The sequence below is a fragment of the Nyctereutes procyonoides genome, unplaced genomic scaffold (genome assembly GCF_905146905.1).
Source record: "Nyctereutes procyonoides isolate TBG_1078 unplaced genomic scaffold, NYPRO_anot_genome, whole genome shotgun sequence".
Classification (NCBI taxonomy): Eukaryota; Metazoa; Chordata; class Mammalia; order Carnivora; family Canidae; genus Nyctereutes; species Nyctereutes procyonoides.
In genome coordinates, this window is record NW_026575126.1 from 65,198,057 (window position 1) to 65,220,284 (window position 22,228).

Sequence of the window (22,228 nt, forward strand, 5' to 3'; positions counted from 1 at the left end):
AGTACACACCATAGTTTGTTCAGTGATTCCCCATAGGGAGCTCTTTAGCTGTTTACAGTTAGGATATAGTTTTGGTTTTTGTAACCAAGGTCAAAATAACAAGGGTGAAGTTGATACAGTCTTAACATAAGCTGCTACAGCAGCTCCTAGGCCTTTTCTATTACATTGTTGTGTTACCCAATGTCCATCTGATGGCCTCCTCTGGCTGCTGCGGCTCCTGCCATCACATCCTCATTCTGGCCATTGAAAAGGAAAAAGTGAAGAAGACGTTCTGTTCTTCTTCATGGCATGCCTATTTGCATCCCATTAACCACCACGGTCTCATGGTTGCAGGAGAGGCAGCGAAGCATTGTCTTCATTTGGGCGACTGTGTGCCCAGCTGAAACTATTCATTGTAGGATGTGTATACAGGGAACTAGCTGCCTCTGTCATAGTCTGCCTTTTAACCACCCATGTATTTGTCTGTCGTCTTCCAAAATAAAAACACTCCTCCTTATCAAAGGAGGCAGCCTCAAGTCCCGCTTATGAAGACACCCTGTAAAGTACAGGATCTGTGGTGACTAGTGCATCCCTCCATCATAGCATTCCAGGTGGTCCTCTGTGAAATGCTGAGCTGAGCACAAGGAAGGGGGAGGTGGCCCCAACTCTTCAGTTGGAAAAGAGAAGAGCAAGAAGCACACTCACTGGTCATAGACATTGTTCATGCCAGTTCCCACAGGGCCAGGCCCTGTGTCTGCATTCTGGAAGGATCTTTGCCCACCAGCTCCCTGGCCTCATCTCTGCCTGTCTCACTTGAGTGGTGGCTTCTTTAAGGCCTCCTGAAGCCATAGGTTTGCCGGGCTGGTGCCTGATCTCCAGCCACATGGCAGCTGCTTGAGAAAAATGTGGCATTCCTTCTCCCACAGCCCATTGATTGGAGCCACTAAAAGCCACATCAGCATCCTTGCGTACACTGATGCTCACTTCCCCATGCATCCAGTCCCCAAAGAGTTCTTCTCTCTCTGCCTATTTCTCTCTCTCTCTCTTTAAGATTTTATTTACTTATTAGAGAGAGAGAGAGCAAGAGAGCATGAGCAGGGGGAGGGGCAGAGGGAGAGAGAGAGAAACAGACTCCCTGCTGAACAGGGAGTCCTATGTGGAGCTCAATCCCAAGACCCTGAAATCTTGACCTGAGCCAAAAGCAGATGCTTACCTGACCAAGCCACCAGGTGCCCCTCTCTGCCTATTTCTTATGTCTAGAATGAAGATCACTGTATTTATATTGATATCAATAAGGATTAAACAAGCTCTTTTTATCTCCAACAATTTCCTGGCTGGTGGGGCAGGTGATGGGATTCCTCCCTAAGGACCAGATGGAAGTGAAAGTGAGCACCCCAGTCACCCCCAAATCATTTAGGCTCCTTCATGCCTGAGCAGGACCAGAAGCAGCCTTCCATGCTGTGATCTTTGACCTGTTGAAGACAGTGGCTTCATGTGCAACCACAGGATGTTGATTTGCCTCAACTTCCAGGAGCCTTTGGCTCCCATGTGGGCTCAGGGACTGTGCATGTGGCCCCAGGGACTGTGCAAGCCTGGGGGAGACCCTAAGTATGGGAACTCTAGAGCAAGAACATTTCAGAGGAGCTTGAATGAGATGTAATTCACATAGCAGGCAGCTAACCCACTCAAATTGTCCAGGTCAGTGGTTTTGAGTCTGTTCACAGTTGCACAGCTACCACCGCAGTTGATTTTAGAATATATGTCTCACCCCTGACAGCCAGCCCACCATTGCCTCCAGCCCTGGGCCGCCCCGCAACTCCTCTGTCTCTGGACAGTAGGGCAGGGATCCTGGAGAGAGATCTGAAGTAGCTGTCCCTCCCAGTGTAGGTGCTTGCTTGCCAGAGCTGTGCTCCAGGCTGGGGCAGTGAGTGCTAGAGTGCACACGCCCACCTGAGGCTGGGATACCTCGCGCTGAAGGCAGGCGCGCAGTGTGTGGTTGGGGTCAGGTCGAATGTGAAGCACCTCCAAGAGAATAGCTTTAATTGCAAAACATGCTCATTACAACTCCACAACCAGGGCGCTAAACCGGAATGAAAATATTATAGGGAGAGAAGTAATTGGTGAATCTGGGAGCACCCTGGGGAGATGCCTGTTTAAAATTAAGTAGCTTCCTAGTGTTTTTCCTCTTAGGTAGGAGACAGTTTGCCTCAGGATAATTTCTGGAAGAGTGAGTCAGGAGCTGCTTTTGAAATAGCTGCTGCAATAAATAATATGAAAATGTTTATTGTTAAACCGTAATTGGAAATGACTCTTACGGTAGGAAATTGGCCCGTTTGAATCAGTTATAGATGGTGTTTGATTTTGTTACTAATTTGCTAACCCAAATCCCTGACCTACAAAATGTTGTGTTTGATTTTACTAAAAACTCCACCTGTGTGCACATATTATCTGGAATCTTTGTTTTTGAACTGGAAAGTGTCTGTTCAGAGTCTCCTGTTTTATTAGCGAAGAACACACAACTACAGAGGCCAAGGCAGTAAACTCACTAGAGGTTCTAAGCCACTCTTCTTCCTGTATGCTGTTTCCCTCCATGTCAGTCCCCACCCTACACCTCGCCCTCACAGGGGACTCAGCAGTGCGCCCCCCCAAGCCCCACCCCGGGCACCTCACTCACCTCCTGAGAATCACACTGTGGTGTGGGGTGGTACAGCCCCAGCTGGCCTGGAGCCTGGCCTCCCCATCCCCATTCCAAGGATTCTATGCCAGCTCTTGTCTTCACCTGAAACCCTGTTTTCTGACATTCCGTTCTGCCTTGTGACCTCTGCCATAAGCCAGAAGCCACATCCTCTTTCTGGTTGCCTTGATAATTGTAGAATGCTATGATCTTGTGTTAGCATGGGGACTTTCACGGTGTGGGATGTCAGAACTCCAGCTGTGTGCCCTTTTGGCAGGTAGTAGAGTGTAGCTTGTGTTGATTTGCAGCTGCTGAAGGAAGAGACCAATGGTAAAAGATAGACACACTGCCTTTAAATACTCATCATTACTGCTTCCGTATTGAACACTGTAGAACGGGGCTGCATGCAGGTGCATGTGTGCACGTGTGTGCGCGTGTGTGTGTGTGTGTGTGTGTGTGTGTGTGTGGCCCTCAGGCATCTCCCAGGTTCCAAACTCTTTCCTTCCTTTTCTGGTTTGGAGACGGCAGCCCGTCCTTGGCCATGAGCTGGGACAGATGCTGGCTCGACTCTGAGTCCTACAAGAGCTGACAGGCCTCCAGGTCTGGGGAGACTGGAGGCCCCAGAGAACGTCAGAGGAAAATGTGTGATGTAACTTTTAGCCAAAATACTGATGAAGGAAATTTCTGCTGGGTTGCAGGGAAAACTAAGGAAAGTGGGAGCAACATCAAACGTTTAACTATGGCTTACAAGAGGAAAATTGCAGAATATGTTTAAGTGGCCACGAGGGGCCTTACGCAGGACCTTGGGGGTGATGTTGACATGACACGACAGACACCCCAACCCCCACCCTAACACTGGTGCTTAGACTGCATCTCCCAGAACTAGCGCAGCATCAGGAAATGGTGTCAGAACGCCTTCGTTCTCATTTTAGGTTTGGAACTATGAAGCTGGTACCTGTGGGTTCAACAGTGGCCTGGTACTTTGCTCCCCACCTTGGCTAAGACCCCCAGTCCTCATGCTCTTGCTCGGGTGTCTCTGGAAGAATCCGTACTGGCCAGTCCAGCCGGTTTGAGTTACGGACTTTCTCTGGGAGTTGCAGGCAGCCTGACTGTTAGAGCAGACGCTTGCATATGCTGCTGAGTCATTTCATGAGCATGGAAAGCTCAAGAGTACTCCTGTGGGCTCACAGACACTCACTGCCTCTTGGGTGCCCAGAACCTGTTTTGACCTACTCTTAAATCTAGTTTTTTAAAAACTATTTTACTAAGAGAAAAAAGGGAATTCAGATGAAGAGGGTGTTTACTGCGTCCCTGGGAGTTTGGAGGTGTACTCGCTATGTAAACAAATAACATGAGCAGGAGTGAACCAGCAGCCTGCTGGCGGAGGCTTCATGTGGTCACGCTGGGGAGGACTTTCACACTTCTCGAGCTGTGAATCACTTGGCATAACCTGAGCACCTTTCCAGAACTACTGGGAGAGCACCAAAGGTGGGAGTTTACATCCATCCTCTCCAGGCCCCGCCCCACGACACCCCCCATATTTTACAAAGAGCCTTATCTAAGCAATTGCTGCAGGCAAGACTGTTGATTGTCTCTGCACAGGCAGCCTGTTCTCATTTGGTTTTGTGTTTTTGTTTGTAACTAAGTCCTGCACTTAGCAAATTGTTAAGGACTTGTCCATCTAGAAGGTAAGTGTGCTGGATAAGTAACGCCCAGATTTTACAGGAGATGTTCCTTGGAGGCAGGCGACCCAGGGTTCCTGTGGCACAGACAAGGTGTGACTTGGATATGTGAGGCTGGGTTGGTTTGCATGCAGTCACCTGCCAGTAGAGAAACTGAGATGCTGAGGATGCTGCTTGTCATAGGGTGTCTGTCTTTTCCACTTGCTGCATGAACGGTAATCATGAAATTTCAGTCTCTCAACAAGCTTGGGTACCCAGCGGCCATGCTGGTAGATGGGAGGTGACTCTGTGTGTCAGAGCCTCTGCTGGGGACTCACCTGGGTTCATAACTCTCTCTTCACATGTGCGGGAAAAGGAAGACCCGTATCAGTTGTTAGCAAGTGTCCTGATGAAAGCAGCACACATAGGATTTTTGGTTCACTCCCTGAACTACAAAATGACGGTAGGGGTTCTGTTACAGAAGGCAGTTACGTGGTGACCTAGAACATTCCTCTGCCGACTCCCACCTCTGCCTTCTCCCCACCTGTTCTGCACTGACCTGTGTCCTCTCTCTTGTTGCAGGTGCACTTTTCGGTTCCCCAGCACGGCCATAAAGATCCAGTTCACATCACTATACCGTCAGGAGGAAGCCCCAGCGTCTCCCCTCCGGCCCCTCTACCCGCAGATCTCCCCTCTGAAGATTCACATTCCGGAGCCGGATCTCCGCAGCTTGGTCAGCCCCATCCCGTCCCCAACTGGCACCATCAGGTGAGTGACCTCCTCTGGCCTGTGCGCAGGCCACCGTGAGCCTGGGCCACACAGTCCCCTCCACAGAGTCAGGGTCCCTGAGCTCTAGCAGTCTGTCTGAGGAAGAGGAAGATGACACAGAAGTTCTAGGTCTTATACAGCATTCTGTGTGTTTCTGGAAAATTGCACAGGGATGGAAATTTTGGAACTATTTTAAGTGCATCAAGGGACTTGACGACTTAAAGAAAATCTCTGGAGAATTCTCTCACAGAGTGAGAAGTCCCTGCCTCCTTAATCACTTTTCAGTTTGCAGTTCTGTGTAGTAGGGGCTTTCTTTAAAAAAAAAAAAAAAAAAAACACAGGCATGATTTTTTTTTTAAAGACTTTGAAAATATTTTCGAGTCATATCTGCATATCAGGATTTGAACTTTGTTTTTCTAAACTTTATTGGTGAAGTTTTAGGAATCGCTCTGGATTTTGAAGGAGGGAACATCCTCAAATGTTCTCATCACTGGCATGATGTACAAAGAACCTGTAGGGGAAGGTTTCAGGGAGATCTACATAGATGGAGACTAGCCAGGCTCTTGACTCAGTGCCACGCAAGTCCTGCCTTCTACCCATTCTGTTACCTGTCTCAGGGTCAAGATTTATACATGTTAAACTAATTTACAATTTTGTTAAGGACATTGTCAGTGAAACTTGCTTTCCTTTTACTGCGTGTATGACCCCTGGGGTGCAGTAACCACTGTGCATTTTGGTGCTCCCACCACAGCACCAGCAGCTTCCCCCGTGGCCAGTGTGTCATCCGTGTAGATGTCAGACCTGGAAAAGGCAGGTCACATCACTTCCTACAGGGGCCTCTGAGCCACACTTTGAAAATGGCTGCTCCAGTGGCGGGAGCTTTGCTATCTCTGCAGCCGTCTTGTCGGATGCTGTGCCTTCCCTCACTGAGTGGCCCTGCTCCAGAGGTCCTTAGGTTCTAGAATCACATGTCCCCCAGTCTTTCTATAATAATCATGCCTCACCCATGCCTCTTATTTTCCTGCCGGGACATGTTGCTGACATATTGGGAACAGTATACATTGAGCTGGCTTGGAATCGGTGTCCTGCAGAGCCAGTGAGTAGGTGTGACTTGCTCTTACAGAGAGAATGGTATGGACAGTGCTGAACGGGACGTGGCCTGGAACTCAAGACTAGGACCCAAATTCTGGCTCTAGCCAAGTGTCTAGTTAATAGAGAACCAGAGGCAACTGAGGCAGGCCCCTGCTGCCTCGTTGGGCCTTGTTTACCTTGTTGTAAAGGGAAACTCAGAGGTCCCGACTCTGGCAGACGGGGACAAGCAGCTGCTTACCAAAACCCAGGAGTGCGTTAGGTCCTGTACTTAGCACTGGGCCTGCAGTGTCTCAACTACTACTTGCGCTTATTTCAGGTTTCTAGAATGGCTCTGCTTTAAAACCCCAAACTGATCATGTGATCCCATTGTTGTTTCAGGCGGCTAACTTGAACTTATTCTAGAACCTGAGTTTTATGGTCACGCCATGAAAATGTTCCTACACTTGCTTACCTGTGTGTAATTCATCTGTGAGTAAGAAGTCGTATATAGTGAGATGGTGTAGCCACATGGAAAAACAGTCCAGCTCTTCCTCGCAGTGCTGAAGGGCCACCCTGTGAGCCAGCCACTCACCTGAGCAGCAGGAGGTTCAGGCAAGAGCTTGCACACAAGGGCTCAGGGCAGCATTATTCATAATAGCCCCGAAGCAGAAGCAACTCAAATGTCTGTCATCTAATGAGCGGCTAAGTCAAATGTGGAATATTTACAATGGAATGTTGTTTGGCCATAAAAAAGGAATGAAGTGCTGACACCTGGCATAACTCAGATGACCCATGGAAACATAATGCAGAGTGAAGGCAGCCAGATGCAAAAGACCGCACACCGTTATGATCCATTGATAGGAAATGCTGGAACAGGCGGATCTAGAGAAAGACTGGCGAGTGGTTGCCAGGGCTGGGGGTCAGAGGAAGTGCCAGCCAGCTGGTATGGCATTTGTTTCTGGGGCAATGATGCAAACGCTTTGGAATCAAACCGTGGTGATGGTTGCACAACTCTGAGTATACCGAAAACCCCTCAGTTCTTTAATGGGGGAATGACATCTCCGTGAAGCTGATACCGAAACTTGTCTGTGCTGACCCCTTTACCCAGCAGTACTGTAAAGCAGCAGCGGACACAGGGACCAGCAATGTTTCACGCCTGTGCCGCTGGCAGCTGGGGACTGGTCCTGGGCAGTGAGGGGCTGGTCGTGGAGGACCTTTGGCACCCAGCAAAACCCGAGCAGTCGGTCAGCATGGGATTGTTAATTATCAGTGTATAGTACAGCCAAATAGATGCATTCTAAGAGAGAAAAATATGTTGGTGTATACCTGGAGGGCTTCAGAAAATAAATATATTTTCCAGTAATATTCCAAATCAACACAGTAGCCACCCAGTTAAGATATTCAAACCAGGCTTCGGGCGCTCCTGTAGTTTTTGTGTTGGAAGGGAGGCTGTAGCCGGAAGCAGTTAAGGGAGCTGTTGAAGCGGAATTGGGACTTGAAGCAGGTGTGGCCTGTGAGGGGCCAGCCCTGGGGCCGGGGTCGGCGGGGGGAGAGGGGGGTGGACGCTGTGTCCTGGGCTCCCCTTCTCCTGTTCATCTGGCAAAAGATTTGGGGAGAAGATAGTTATGGTGGGGCCAGCCCTCTCTCCCTTTTTTGGCCTTTAAATATCACAGAGGATTTCTGTTTACATCCGTTTATCTTGGCACTGTGGAATCCAATCGAGTGTTTAGAAACCTCGGAGGCCGCAGTGGTTTCGCTTGCCAAGATCCTGCTCCTCTCCTGGGCTGTGGCGGGGCGGAGCCTCGGGTTTACTAACAGCCACCACCCCTGCTCTCACCACCCCTGCTCTAATCCCCGGGACGCTCCCTCCCACCCCTCCCAGGACTGAGGAGGGGAGGAGGGTCCATCTCTGCAAGGGGTGGGGTGGAGGGGGCTGGCACCCCCGCGGCTGTCGCTGCCCGTCCCTTCTGACGACACAGTGGGAGGGGAGGACACCTCTTCTCCTAGTTTGGTCCTCCCTCGTTCCGCTCCTGCTATTGGCCAGCTCCCCGCGTTGTCTGGGGGCCCCGTTGTGGGTTGCTTTTCTCCCAGGCCCCAGTTTCCCCAGCGCCCTGCCCCAGGTCTCTGTCCCCTCCAGGGTTTTCTGAGCCACTGGAGTCCCTGTAGGAACATTCTCTCCAACCAACAGCCCCCTCCCCACCCTCCGACCCTGCCCGCCTTCCTTTCTGTTTGACCTTTTTTTTTTTTTTTTGCTTCCCCAGCGCTGTGGGCCAGGGGGTGTGGCCGCCTGTGGTTGGGTTTGTTTTGTTTTTGGGCGTTTGTTTGTGTTTTTTTTTTTTTTCACTGATGTACTCCACCCAGAAAATGAATGAATGCTCTTTGAAATAAATTCTGCTGTCTTCAGCAGCATTTTGCTGACTTTTTTTTTTTCGTTTTGCAAAGAAGCGGTGTTTTTAGGAAGAAGAAATTGATTAACCGTTTTCTGGGTTTTACAAAACAAGAGACCAACCTATAAAGAGTCCTCAGAGCTAAGAGTTTTAAAGCCAGAGCTGAAATGAAGCGGGAGGAAAGAGGCGCTGGTCGTCACTAAGAGCCAGACTTTACAAGCTGCTTCTTTAAGAAGCTTTTCCTTGATTTTTTTTTTTTTCAGGGTAGAGATCAAAAACCAGAGTAATTTGTGCTGGGAAGTCTGGCAAAGTCTAGGCCACTGCCTTCAAAATGAAACCACCCCTAACCATCATCTTCAGGTGCAGTTCCACCTCATTGGTGGTTGGAGTTTGGTTGCCCGCCCTTCCCTGTCATCTGTCCCGTCCCAGGAGAAGTGCTTGTGTCCCTCCGCAGACGGGCCCTTGCATAGGGTGGTGGGTCCTTCCATGGAGTGACGTATCTTTCCTTGGGGTGATGTTTCCTGCGTCACTGCTCCCAGCTCGGCCTCCAGACACTTCCTGTCGTCCCAGCCAAGGCCCTCGCCTGGTGGTCTTGGAGCACGTCATCCGTGGCTCACCTGGGGGCCACTTCCTGGCACCTGTACCTGTGGACTCCCGCCCTGCCCCCCCCCCCCCCCCCCGCCACGGGCCCTTTCCCAGCCCAAGAGCTCCAGGGAAATAAAAATTGGCTTATCCACACAGAAAGGCCGGCCCTCCATGTTCTTTGTATTTTCCCTTCTGCCGAAATCCATGCCACGGTGTGTTTTGGCTCTAGAATGTCGAGAGAAAGTTCTTGTCTTTATGGAGGTGGCCGTGTCCCGGTTCATGGACACATCTATGGGCTCTTTGAAGGTTCATGCTTTAAGTGTTCTTGGCCGAGCCTTCTGGGTGTCACCCGGCCTGTGGGCACATGACCCAGTGACGGAGGGCCCTTCCCAGGCCTCACGCTCTGGGCGGTAGGAAGCAGGAATAACCTGGAGAACAGGAGCTGAGCGGGCGCGGGGGCTGTGTGCCCCCCAAGGGCTGCACCAGGCGGGCTGCTCCTCGGCATGCACACACCTTGTGATGTCTGGGCTGATGACTTGCCAACTGTTGTGTGCGGGGCAGGATGGATTTCAGAAACGAACTACGCTTTTGAGCTTCACAGGATTCTGCAGCATCGCGTTTATCTTAAGCATCCCTAAAGAGAGGTCTCAGAAGCTGCCCTCTGGGGACCTTCTTTCCCTGTTCTCCTATTTTTTTCAGACTACAGAAAGACTATGCAGTATACAGAACTCAGACATTTCAAAAAATGAAGCTCCCCCACTGTACCATTCCCAGGACAGGTGCACGGGGCTCATCTCTAAATGCTTCCAGTGGCTCACTTGGAGGTCAGATGCTGGCCAGCAGATTGCGCATAACAGTTGAGCGTGGTTCTAGCTGGTGGCACCAATACTGATTGTGTTGAAGCTTTTACAAAGTTGGGTTTTTATCAAAGGGATAAAAGAACCAAAGGGTACCTGAACCAAAATGTCTACCACGGTGGCACCACAAGGACAGTCCCTGCCTGCCTCCGTGCTCTGCCAGTGTTTGCTCGTCTCTGCATGGCCCACTATGCGATTCTCTGGGCCTCTCGGCGTGTCTTGTGTCGACTTCCTAGGTGGAAATTAGGGGTTTTGTTTTCCGTCCCCACCCTGGCAGGACTGTTGGGTCAGTGAGCGTTGGCGATTTCTTAGCCTGCCTGTGCCAGCTGCAGTGCCTACCTTTCTTCGCTCCTGCTCCGGCTGCCCCCGCCTGGGGGGGTCTTCGGGCCTGTCTGCTGTGTTTGGTTCAGGCTCCGTGTCCCTGTGACTGGCACATCCACCCTCTGCCCCCATCAGTGTCCCACACTCCCAGCTCCGTCTGTCATGCCGACCTGTTGGGAAGACCCTCCTTGGATGCCCAGTCTCCTTCTACCTGGACCAGCCTGGGGCACCTCCGACCCTGGGATCGGCTTCCCGGTAATTCTGGGAGCTCCTTCTGCTCAGTCTGTCTTTCCATTTCCCTGATCTCCTCAGTTTTTATCAGGGAACATCCTCTAGCTGCTTCCTAGGAAAGAATTCAAGACAGGTGAATTAAAAAAAAAAAAAATCTTCCATGCTAGAAAATCATCATTCTCCTCCATTCACACTCTCTTCTCTGGACACATTTTTTCCTGACAACTTACAATCACTGTCTATCTTTAAGTGTTGTCGTTAGAGAGGTTGGTACTCCTCTGGTTCAGACCCTCTCAGACCCACTGTTTGCAGCGTCCATGCGTTTGGGGCGCCGGGAGATGACCCTCTTGTTTCCGTGGAGCTTCCCCCCTGCTCATACCCCTCACTGTCTGCCCTCCCTTCCGTTCCTGGTGGCTTCCTGGGCCTTTGGGGGGCTTTCTGGCTATACTTACTGAACTTGCCTTTCTCCTCTTTTTAAAATTCTAAGGATGTTTCCCTGTCTTCTGCAAGTGCATTAGCAGCCTTCTTACCAGCTAGTCACCATGGTCTGTGCCATTCTGGGGTTGAGGCCACACTCTGTTTCGCTCTTTTCACCCCCTGCTGCCCCCTGCTTGCCTGTGTGGGCACCACCAGGTCCCCCCTCACCCCACATGCCACAACCCCAGGGCACCTAGGACCGGCAGGCACCTGAATGTGTGTTGAGGGCCCTGCAGGGCTTGGGGGCACCCTGGACAGGTGGCAGCAGACACCATGGGAAAGGCTCACTGTGAGCACCAGGGACAGACTTCATCAGCTGCCCTGTTATGCATGGGTTTTTCTCAGCTTAAATTCTTACCATCATAGTTAGACTTGGAAACACCTTTTCCCATCAGGCTGTTCATTCTTTTCTTTTCCAATATTTGTAAACATAAGATGCAATGTCATTGCCAGGTATGACTTGCGTGGTTACAGGGATCTGTCCTTGGGTTTGCCCTGGTGCCACAGCAGCCCCAATCCAGAGCACCTGCTGGCAGGACAGGCCAGCCCAAACAGCCACCACCCAAAACCATAAACCTTTCTCACCTGAAACAAAAGCATGACTTAGGAGCTATTTTCCCACCAAAGGTAGAATCAGTGACCAATGGTCTAAAGTGCGCGTTCAGTTTCATTTCCACCTTTAATCTTGAACCAGGAAGAACAGGCATTTGTTTTGTGTGACATCTAGTAGGTCGCGGCTGCTTGGCCTCTACTGCTTTACTGTGTGCCTACATTGAGACTTCCCACACACCTGGGCAGTGGGGGACCCCCCCACACCCACAAAGCGAGCAGTACTTTGCTCAAGCCTGGAGTCCCAGGAGGTCCCTAGCATGTCCTCTCTCTCCTATTCCCTTCAGAGTTACACATGTGTGTTTGTACTTTAAGAATTATTTCCAGGGTGCCTTGTGGCTCAGTAGGGCAGGCAACTCTTGATCTCAGGGTTGTGAGTTCAAGCCCCATGATGGGCATGAAGCCTACTCCAAAAAAAACCAAACTCCCCCCCGCCCCCAGCTTTTGCTAGAAGTGAGGGTGATTTTCAGTGGGGCAGGATACAACTCTGGATGGGACACTGAGCATCCTGGTGGGCTTCCCTAGTGTGTGAGAGCCTTGCTGTAAGCCCCCGGGCCGCCATCTGACACTCACCCTCTGAGGTCCATCTGGGAGCCCAGCTCACCTGGCATCTTGCTGTCGTCCTTCTCTTCAGATGGCAGCATGATGCCAGGGCAGCTGGGTACCAGGCACAGCCCTCTCCGTGGAGGCCAGACTGTGGCAACAGCTGAGTGGAGTTCAGGGAGGAGCTAGCTGCTCTGAGGCCAGAAAGGCTGTGCACAGACACACGTTCTCCTGGGACGGGCCTGCTGGGCAGCTCTGGGGTCACAGCCGGGACCTGCCCAACCATGCTCTGTCAGAGGGGCGATGGATGTGTTCAGGAACAAAGCAGGGTTGACAGGGCTGCCTTTGCCTGGTGCATCCAGCACTTCTGCATCGTTTGGCAGAACACAGTGCAGAGAATCTTCAGGAAAAGCCCCTCACATCAGGGTCATGTGACCATCTAACCACAGCTTCATGCTGTGTATGGTGGCATTTGTTTCCCAAATGGCTGCATTTGAGAAGCCTGCTTCTGAGCGTGTGAATGTGTTACTAGAGAGATTTTCTGTCCCCCTCCCACCCTGACATTACAAGCTTGGGTTTTATATATTTGGTTCTGAATTAAGTTAAGAAAAGCTGCTTTTGTTACTGTTTCCTGCCTTTACCAAGCAAGCCTGCTTGTGTTGTGGGAGTCTGTTCTCACACACCTATCTCTGCTGTGTCTGGGGAAACCCAGCAGAGAAGAAGAAGATTTATCAGATAAGAGTCCTTGCAATCCGGGATGTCTGAGGGGCTCAGTTGGTGATGCGTCCTACTCCTGACCTCTGCTCAGGCCTTGATCCCCCCGCGCTGGGGCTGTGTGGTGTCCGCAGGTTCCTCACCACAAAGGAATAATGGCCAGAGTCAGCTGAGGTCCCTTTGTCCTGTCCTTCCTAGTACCTGTTGCATGAGGGTGACAGCCTCTGAGCTGTGATTGCTGACTGGGCCTGGGGGAGGAGGAAGGTTCTGGGGTGGGGGTGGGGTGCGTTTCCAGGAAGGAGCTGGGCAGCTGGGTCAGTGAGCATCAGAGTTGGAGTTGTGGGGATTGGGGAGGTATCTTGTCATTTGGGCAGAAAGGGAAAGGATGTTTAGGCAGGGGAAATGGGACAGAGGGGAGGACGCAGGAGCACATAGGGCATGTTCTAAAACCTGGGGCCTTCTGGATGGTTCCTGTAGGGTTCTGGCCTTGGAGGAGCTCTCCTGAAGGCAGGGGCCTGAGTTCTCTGTGACTTGAGGGAGGTGGAGTGCGGGCACACTGGCCTTGTCCCTGATCCTGGGACAGTGGGGGCCAGGGCGCCCAGGGGTCCTGCATGAGGCTGGCGAATGGGGCTCTGGTCATCGCCTAGCAGGGGCACCTCTTACCTGGGCTTGTTACCCACTTTTAGTGTTTGCATTGGTTTCCTGTGAATATTATGTAACAGAATTAGTTTTCAGAATCAGAATTTTGTTGTAATTTGATAACCAAAGTCCACCTTGTTAACGAGAGGCATTGTGCCAATGCCTGTCGCTGGTGAGCTGGGCCAGGTGAACTCCCGCAGGAAGCAGGCCAGGGTTCCTGCAGGCCTGGCACCAGCAGTGTGTGCTCAGAACCCGCTGGAACTGGGAGTGGCCTTGAGCCATGAGTGTGTCCAGCCCATGTATTTGGCTGCAGTTTCTCATTTTGGATTGGTACTGCAGCCCAGGAGAGAGAGCCAGCGTCAGTAGAGGCTGGAGCAGTAGCTGTGGCACCAAGAAACTGGGGGTGGTCCGGCCCAAAGGTCCTCACGCCCTCTCAAGTCCTCATCTCCCCAACCTTTGCCCACAGCGCCCTCGTGTGGACAGTGAGCATGCGACAGCAGCAGCAGGGCTTGGTCAGCCCTGCCTGCCCGCTGGCTGTGTGCAGAGGGGAGTGGGGACCCGAGTAGGGGGCCTGCTGAGTGGCTGCCATGTAAACCTGCCTCTCAGGGCCCATGGTTCCCCACCACAAGCAGAAACTGCTGCTAGAATACCCCACATCGCACCTGCCATGCGTGGACCCAGACTGTTTTCTGGTTGCACTTGGTCCGTCCTTTATCAAAGGCCAGGTGCAGTGTCATGACAACACAAGAAAGAAAGGGGTCGAATTTCTCTGTCTCCCTGCATCACCCAGACAGGTCCTGAAATCCTGTGACGTCAAGTCCTCCTCCTTTTCAGGATCATGTACTTAGGACCTGTTGTTTCTCTCTGCAGTGTTCCCAACTCCTGCCCGGCCAGTCCACGTGGAGCCGGGTCATCTGGTTACCGCTTTGTTCAGAATGTGACCTCAGACCTGCAGCTGGCAGCAGAGTTTGCAGCAAAGGCCGCCTCAGAGCAGCAGGCAGACACGTCTGGAGGGGACAGCCCTAAGGTCTCAGGCCTCACGGCGCATGGCCATGTGGTGACCGGGCATGGGGCACAGAGCAGCCACACACAGGGCTGCTCCACTGAGGGTGGCGGGCTTCTGGGGTGCCAGCCTGAAAATGAGCTGCACTCGGAGGCAGAACACTGGCTCTGCCTGCGCATCCCCCCCCACCCCGAGAGCAAGCATTTGCTCAATTGCCAACATCACACTTAGGCCCCACGCACACTGTTCTTTCCCACTCTGCACCTCATTAGCATTCTGTCTTTATCCCATCTGTTGGTGACAGGACAGTTTCAGGGTTTTAATTAGTCTTTGAGAAGAATGACAAGGTTTTCCTTACAACTTTGTATCTCAGCTCATTCTTTTGTGATACCTGTTGTTAAACCAATCTGTAGAGGGAGAAATTTCAGAATTAAAGTATGAAGAGAATTTGATTTTTCCTTGCATGGGGCAGGAATGGCTGTCCCTAGTTTTGTGCATGCACATCAGGGAAGTGGGTGGTGGTTCAGGGACCGGGTTTGGTGGGCACGCCTTTCCAGTCCCAATTGGTAGCAGGACACGCGGGGTAGAGGTGAGGGTGGTGGCTTGGAAGCCCTTCTGGAGCTAACGGCATGCTGCCTTTCTTCTCAGGACGAGTCGAAGCCACCGTACTCCTACGCTCAGCTGATTGTGCAGGCCATCTCGTCCGCGCAGGACAGGCAGCTAACACTAAGCGGGATCTACGCCCACATCACCAAGCATTACCCTTACTATCGGACAGCTGACAAAGGCTGGCAGGTGAGGCCTTGGGCCCAAGAAGCCAGATGAGTCCATAGTCTTGGAACAAGGGAGTCAACAGGCTGTGGTTTTCTGTGAGACGAACAGAAAGTGGTAGAGGGTGTCTCTTTTGATGGCCCGTGGTGCATGTAAAATGAGCGATGGCCCCCTGAGTCCACATAGACTTCTCTCCCTCTGATGTGGAGAGGGATGTATGTATGTACCTCATGCTAACCCCACCTTACAGTGCTGCACTATGTTGGAAATGGACTGTACACACGTGCTCCAGCAGCAGCCCACATGTCCCATCATGCCATGGGCCATGCAAGACATAACAAAGCTGTGTCACACTTGTTTGGGACCGTTTTCCTCGAAGTTGCTCCTTCCCCCTGGCCAGCTGACTTAGTGCAGGCTTCGAACCAGTACGCTCCTGGACTCCAGCTTGTCCTTCTATTGCACTTTGTCTACAAGGAACGCTGTGTTGAATTTTACAAGGAAACACGGCCACTGTGCCTTTGCACTGCCCAGTAGAATACGAGCACCTAGCGGCCCCGTGGAGTGCTCTCGCTGGCATGAACGCCAGCTGCCCCATCACCTCTAGTCTTGTGGCTGTTGGGTTCAGATTGGGGCTGGTTTTCTGACTTACTAATTGGTGAGTATCTCTGCTTACCCACAGAATTCGATCCGACACAACCTCTCCTTGAACCGTTACTTTATTAAAGTCCCTCGTTCCCAGGAGGAGCCTGGGAAGGGGTCTTTTTGGCGAATAGACCCTGCCTCAGAAGCTAAGCTCGTGGAACAGGCATTCCGAAAACGGAGGCAGAGGGGTGTCTCCTGCTTCCGCACCCCCTTTGGGCCTCTGTCGTCCAGGTAAGCCCCTGCTCTGCTCCTTGGGCAGAGCCTGTCTTCTCCCACTGTCCACATTCACAGGAGCAGTTTTGTGTTTTCCACCGAGACCACCTCAGGACCAAAGAACTTTATGATGGTACAGTTAGTACACTCACCACTGGCTGCTTCTCTGACATGTTGGTTCTCAGAAGCTGAAACGTAGGTGGTGGTGGGAACAGTACCTAAACCAGAGGGAGTTAGAAGGGGACTGCAGCTCCCAGGGTTCCCTGGAAGCAAGCTCACTAGCAGGAGGGCTGGAGGGACCCAGTAAAATGCCACCCTGGGCCTGGTGAAATGCTGCATCCTGAGGGACACACAGAACAGGGCTTGTTGAGCTCAAACAGGCTTTGTCATTGATGGAGCTGATGTTGGGATGTGGCCTTTGTCGGCCCTCTGGTCAGGGCCTCTCCTGCTCCATGCACTTGTAGCCAGCACGGTCTGTCAGGCTAAGCTGCCCGTGGATGACCCAGAGGTCTTCCCAAGGTCACCAGTCCAGAGAAGGCATGGGTGAAGAAGAGAGGACAGATGCTCTCTGAAATTCTTCCCCTGGAATGAAATCTTGGAACCTGGTGCTTTTCACTTCATTGTTTGTCAGACGTGATTCCACGAAAGACTGCTCAGATGTCCAGAAATGTCTGATACAGGGTCTGTCATGATTCTCAGTTCTGTAACCAAACTAAAAATTGGAGCAAAGGTGACGGTTGTACAGGTAAGGTAGGAACTCAGAACGTTCCAGCTGAGCTCAGAATTTCCAAAAGGCCCATTGCTTAAATAGGAATTCGAGGGATCCCTGGGTGGCGCAGCGGTTTGGCACCTGCCTTTGGCCCAGGGCGCGATCCTGGAGACCCAGGATCGAATCCCACATCGGGCTCCCGGTGCATAGAGCCTGCTTCTCCCTCTGCCTATGTCTCTGTGCCTCTCTCTCTCTCTCTGTGACTATCATAAATAAATAAAAATTAAAAATAAATAAATAAATAGGAATTCGAGAGAGATTTTGTTAGAGGAACTGTGAGTTTGCTAGTGCTGCAGTAGCAGAGGACCACAGACTTGGTGGCCTGAATGCCCAGTACCCTTCTCTCACACTTCTGCAGCCAAAGTTGGCAGCAGGGTGCGTTCCTTGGAGGCATGAGGGCATCTACTCCAGGCCTCTCCCAGCCTCTGCAGCTTTGCTAGTGATCTCCAGCACCCCTGGTCTTATGCAGGCATCACCCTGACCCCTGCCTGCATCCTCCCCTGCCATCTCCCCAGGCTCGTTATTGTCTAGATTGCCCCTTTGAGGATGCCAGTCACTAGGTTAGGGACCATACTATTGACTTCATATGACTCAGTTATTTTTGTAAAGATCCTAACTCCAAGCAAGATCCCTTGGGAAGCATTGGTGGTTTCTGGGTACACAGTTCAACCCCTTAACAGTGACTGGCACTACTTTTCACTTGTAGACCAGCCTATTGTCCAGCTGGGGGCATAGTTAATGGGACTGGCTTTGTGCGCACAGTAATGCCCGGGGAACCCTAATAAGGGGTGTCTCTGGAGGATGACAAGGTGGGCCTGACTTCACGGTCACTTGAGAATTAGGGACACGATTTGATGAACCTGCATAGTGGCAGGCAGGAAAACCTTGGGCCAGGAAGAAGGCCCAGCAGGGTGTGGGTGTGAGCTGTGTATCAAGGAGAGGGAGAGACTCTCATGGCTGCAGAACCTAGATTTTTTAGGAGAGAGACAGGGGGTGTGTTTGTGTTGGATGGGAGGCAGGTAAGACGCAGGGTAGATTTGGTACAGAGTTAAAGAGGGCCTGCCAGGAATTTGGGCTCCTGTGGTCAGAAGGAAAGCCATCACAGGCTTGGGGGCTGGGACGGACCCAAGCATGACCAGTTTGAGTGTGGGCATAAGCACACAGACTGCAGGTCTGGGTGGGAGGCAGATGAGCCAGCCAAGAGGTGGGAGAAGCAGTAGGAAGGCTTGGGTGGCAGGGAGTGGGGGTGGGCAGCCAGGTCTGTGCCCGAGGAGACCAGGGTGCCCTCAAGCACCTCTGTGTCTGGGGAGGCAGACAGCACCATTCACCGGGGGTGTTCATGGTGCTGATAAATGCAGAGTGTGAGGACTGCTCTCTCCAGGCAGCCCCAGCGTCCCACCTCTGCAGATTTGTGTTGACCCCAGGGTTCTGTTCAAGGGACTGTGAGTCCCCTGCTGTGCATCCGGTTGCAGGCCTGCCTTCACTGCATGAGCTGGATGACAGTGCTCTGGTTGAGAACCTAGGCAGACAGTGACAGTGGGAGATGAAGAGCTGTGTGCCCAAAGCCTATGTTTTTAATGCAACACCGAGCCCATTTTGTGGAAGACTGGCTGGTCCCCTTCAGGAAGTAAATGCTTGGGGTTGTGGCTTTTGCTGGGAAACCACAAATAATGCAGTGTCCTCCCACTTACTGGGGCTTTCGGTGCCTCGCTGCTGTTCTGTTTATCGGGTAGCTCATTGTCACCATGGAACATTACGCTAGTGTTGGAAATGCCTCGTGAGGACAGAAGCATCAGGAAAGGCTGACAGAGGCGCCATGTAAGATAGATGTTACAATGTTTGTGTTTTGTTAGACACTTTAGTTTCTTACCTCCTTTACTTACTTCGACGGTCCTTTCTCTTCTTTTTTTCTCAGGAGTGCTCCAGCTTCACCCACTCACCCTGGGCTAATGTCCCCTCGTTCTAGTGGCCTGCAGACCCCAGAGTGCCTGTCTCGAGAGGGCTCACCCATTCCACACGACCCTGACTTTGGGTCAAAGTTAGCTTCTGTTCCAGAGTATCGGTATTCCCAAAGTGCACCTGGTAAGAATGGTCTTGTCCCTTTATCCGGTGTGGCAAGATGGAGCCTCAGGGGTCCACAGGCCTCAGTGGTCATGCTCCTTCTTCACACAGGCTCTCCGGTCAGTGCCCAACCGGTGATCATGGCTGTGCCTCCTCGACCGCCCAGCTTGGTGGCGAAGCCCGTGGCCTACATGCCAGCATCCATAGTGACAGCACAGCAGCCAGCAGGCCACGCCATCCATGTCGTGCAGCAGGCTCCCCCTGTCACCATGCTCAGGGTGGTCACCACCTCTGCCAACTCTGCCAATGGGTACATCCTCGCCAGCCAGGCCTCAGCAGGGGCTGCCCATGAAGCAGCGGGCACAGCTGTGCTGGACCTGGGCAGTGAGGCCAGAGGTAACATGCTCATGCGTGCACTGGGCTGGGATGGGTAAGGCCATCCTTGGTCTCTGGAACCTAGCCCTGCAGCCTGGACCATGGGGCTACAGAGCCCGTGCTGGGGCCACAGACTATCTCTGGGGACCAGTGGTTCTCAGACTACTGCCTCTCCTTCCTGCTTCTTGCTTTTTGGGGCATATGTCCTTTTAAATCCATGCCAATTGCCCTCTGACACGCAACTTCCTTGGGTGGTGGCACCTGCAGGTACGCATAGCCCTCGAGGTAACAGCACTGGGTAGTGGACTTATCATTGCAGTCCAGAGAGTGATTGCTCTGGAGCCCCCAGTGGAAGTCCTAAGAAATCATGTAAAAAAGTAAAAAGTAGCCACAGATTCCTACGTTAGGCATCTTGAGCCCAAGGGGTCACAGGGTCAGTATTGAAAATGCAGCCAGAATGGCAAAAGCCAAGTGGAAGCCCTTGAGCTGAACACAGTCTCCTGGGCTTGTGGGCCTCCATCCACTGACCCCGTTACAGCAGCCCATTAACGTCACAACAATGAAGGATTTCAGAGAAAGACTGTGGTTCCAAGTACAAATCTTTTTTTTCCTGAATAACATTTTCTTTCTCTGATTTTTTTTTCTTTTTTTTTTCTTTTTTTTTTTCTTTCTCTGATTAACTTTGGGTTGGTTAAAGTTCAAAGTATTTAAATGTTTCTCTTTAGCCCTACTGATTGTCTTTTGTTTCAAATATATTTCTTTAGTGGGATTTTTCTTTTGAGAGCAGTGTTTTTTCTTTGGCGTCAAATGCTTGAGAACCTTTCCCCCATAAGCCGACTTCCAGGCCACGTCAAGCGGACGGGGTTCTGATATACTTCTCCCCGTAGGCCTGGAAGAGAAGCCCACCATCGCGTTCGCCACCATCCCTGCCGCCAGCCGCGTCATCCAGACCGTGGCCAGCCAGATGGCCCCAGGGGTCCCTGGACATACGGTCACCATTCTGCAGCCGGCCACACCAGTGACCATTGGGCAGCACCACCTCCCTGTCCGGGCCGTCACTCAAAACGGGAAGCATGCGGTCCCCACGAACAGTTTAGCTGGCAGCACGTACGGTGAGGCCCTGCCCACACCCGCTCAGCTCAGCCCTGCCATTCTGCCCGTGGTACTTGCAGCACAAGAACACATGTCCCCTCTATCTGTGACCCCCCTACACCCCCGCTGCGGTGGGCCTGTTGAGCATCTGCACCACATGAGCACTGTGCTCAGCCCAAGGCACAAGCCCTGCAGCAGAGGCAGATCCCATGTCCCAGAGCTCACACCCTGCTGGGTCAGATGAGAGGTCAGAGGTGGGCAGGGGTGCAGCTGCAGGAAGGGTGGCAGAGGGCATTCAGTTTGCATAAGATAGTTCAGAGCAGGCTGCCTGGGTTAAACCTGCTAGAGGTAAGGGTGAGAGCCACCCCCCACCCACCCCCAGCTGCAGGGATGCAAATGCAGCAGCAGCAGGGGGAGATCCCTCAGGCGGTAGCAGGGTCAGAGCAGGGAGGGTGTGGTACAAGAAGCAGGGCTGCAGTGGGAGCCGGAGGGGGGCGGGGGCATGGCATGCTGGGAGCCAGGGTCCTGTGTAGTTTACGTGGCCCTGGTGCAGCACCTCTGCGTGTGCTCAGGACACGCCAGTGCTGGTCCTCACCCATTCCCAATGCAAATCTCTTTTTCCTCCACTCCTAGCCCTCACGAGCCCCTTGCAGCTCCTGGCGGCCCAGGCTAGTTCATCCACGCCAGTGGTGGTCACACGGGTGTGCGAGGTGGGGCCTGAGGAGCCGGCAGCGGCAGCCGCCACCCCAGCAACCCCAGCCACAGCTGCCACCTCTGCCTCTTCCACCGGGGAGCCCGAGGTCAAAAGGTCGCGTGTGGAGGAGCCCAGTGGGACTGTGACGGCGCAGGCCGGGGTGATTGCAGCTGCCGGCCCGCAGGGACCGGGAACCGGGGAGTGAAGTCGCCTGCGAGTGGGCCGAGTGGGATGCTCGCCAAAAGGGATTCTGGAGCCAGGCCCTGACCGCTGGCCTCCTGCCACCTGGGGACCGCAACGAGGAGGCTCCATGCTGACCTGCGCACGTGCCAAGCGGACAGGACGGCCTCCACCTGCCTGCACCCGGACACACTCGTCCTCCTTGTTCTGTCTCCTGCCCCTGCTGTGGTTTAAAACAAAACACATAAACAAGTTCAGACAGCTGATTGTATGATTCAGGAATGCTTGTTTTTATTTTCCTTCTCCCTTACACCGTTTTCTCTCCCAGGCCTGTGGTCCAGCGCTGGATCACAGGCCAACCCGGCCATGAGCAGAGGCAAGGCTTCCGGAGCAGCCTTCACCCCCCGCCTCCCCCCAGAGGACAGACGGAGCCGCGGCAAGGCACAGAGGCTGTGCATGGGAGGGCCGGCAGCGGGCATGAGTCCTGTCTGCAGCAGAGCGGGAGGAGGCAGGAGAGAGGCAGGAACTGCCAAAGCTCAGACTGTCTTGTGGGGTTTTCGCCCTAAAATAGTGACATAGAAGTCTCGGCATTAATCGGGGGAGAGGGAGCTCTGGTTTGGCTTTGGACCCCAATTACTTCTTGTTTTGTTGAAACAAATTGAGGCTTAATCATAAACCTGAGATGGAAACACAGAAGGCAATGTGTATTTGTGAGGTCAGCACCTATGGGCAGTTTACCAGCTGTATGTCTGGGCTGCTTACTGGCATTAATCCCGTGAAGAGCTGGTGCTGCCGCTCTGTCTGCTAACTTCAAGAAAGATTGACGGCCACCTGGATTGGTGTTCAGGGCAGAAAGTCGTCTGGGTGAGGAGCGGCAGTCCCTGGTCCAGAGGCTCCAAAACCAGGAATCGG

At 52.6% G+C, this 22,228-nt stretch overlaps 1 protein-coding gene across 1 annotated transcript in view; it reads left to right on the top strand.

Moving 5' to 3' along the window:
• FOXK1 (forkhead box K1) overlaps positions 1 to 21,594 on the top strand; it is a 60,971-nt gene extending 39,377 nt beyond the window's left edge. Inside the window, exons 2-9 of the mRNA XM_055340008.1 lie at positions 4,897 to 5,082; positions 14,387 to 14,543; positions 15,168 to 15,314; positions 15,970 to 16,163; positions 18,830 to 18,996; positions 19,087 to 19,371; positions 20,238 to 20,462; positions 21,076 to 21,594. Coding sequence (XP_055195983.1) covers positions 4,897 to 5,082; positions 14,387 to 14,543; positions 15,168 to 15,314; positions 15,970 to 16,163; positions 18,830 to 18,996; positions 19,087 to 19,371; positions 20,238 to 20,462; positions 21,076 to 21,341 — 1,627 coding nt within the window. The 3' untranslated portion in view covers positions 21,342 to 21,594. The remainder of the gene's footprint in view (positions 1 to 4,896; positions 5,083 to 14,386; positions 14,544 to 15,167; positions 15,315 to 15,969; positions 16,164 to 18,829; positions 18,997 to 19,086; positions 19,372 to 20,237; positions 20,463 to 21,075) is intronic.
• Positions 21,595 to 22,228: the final 634 nt, after the last annotated feature.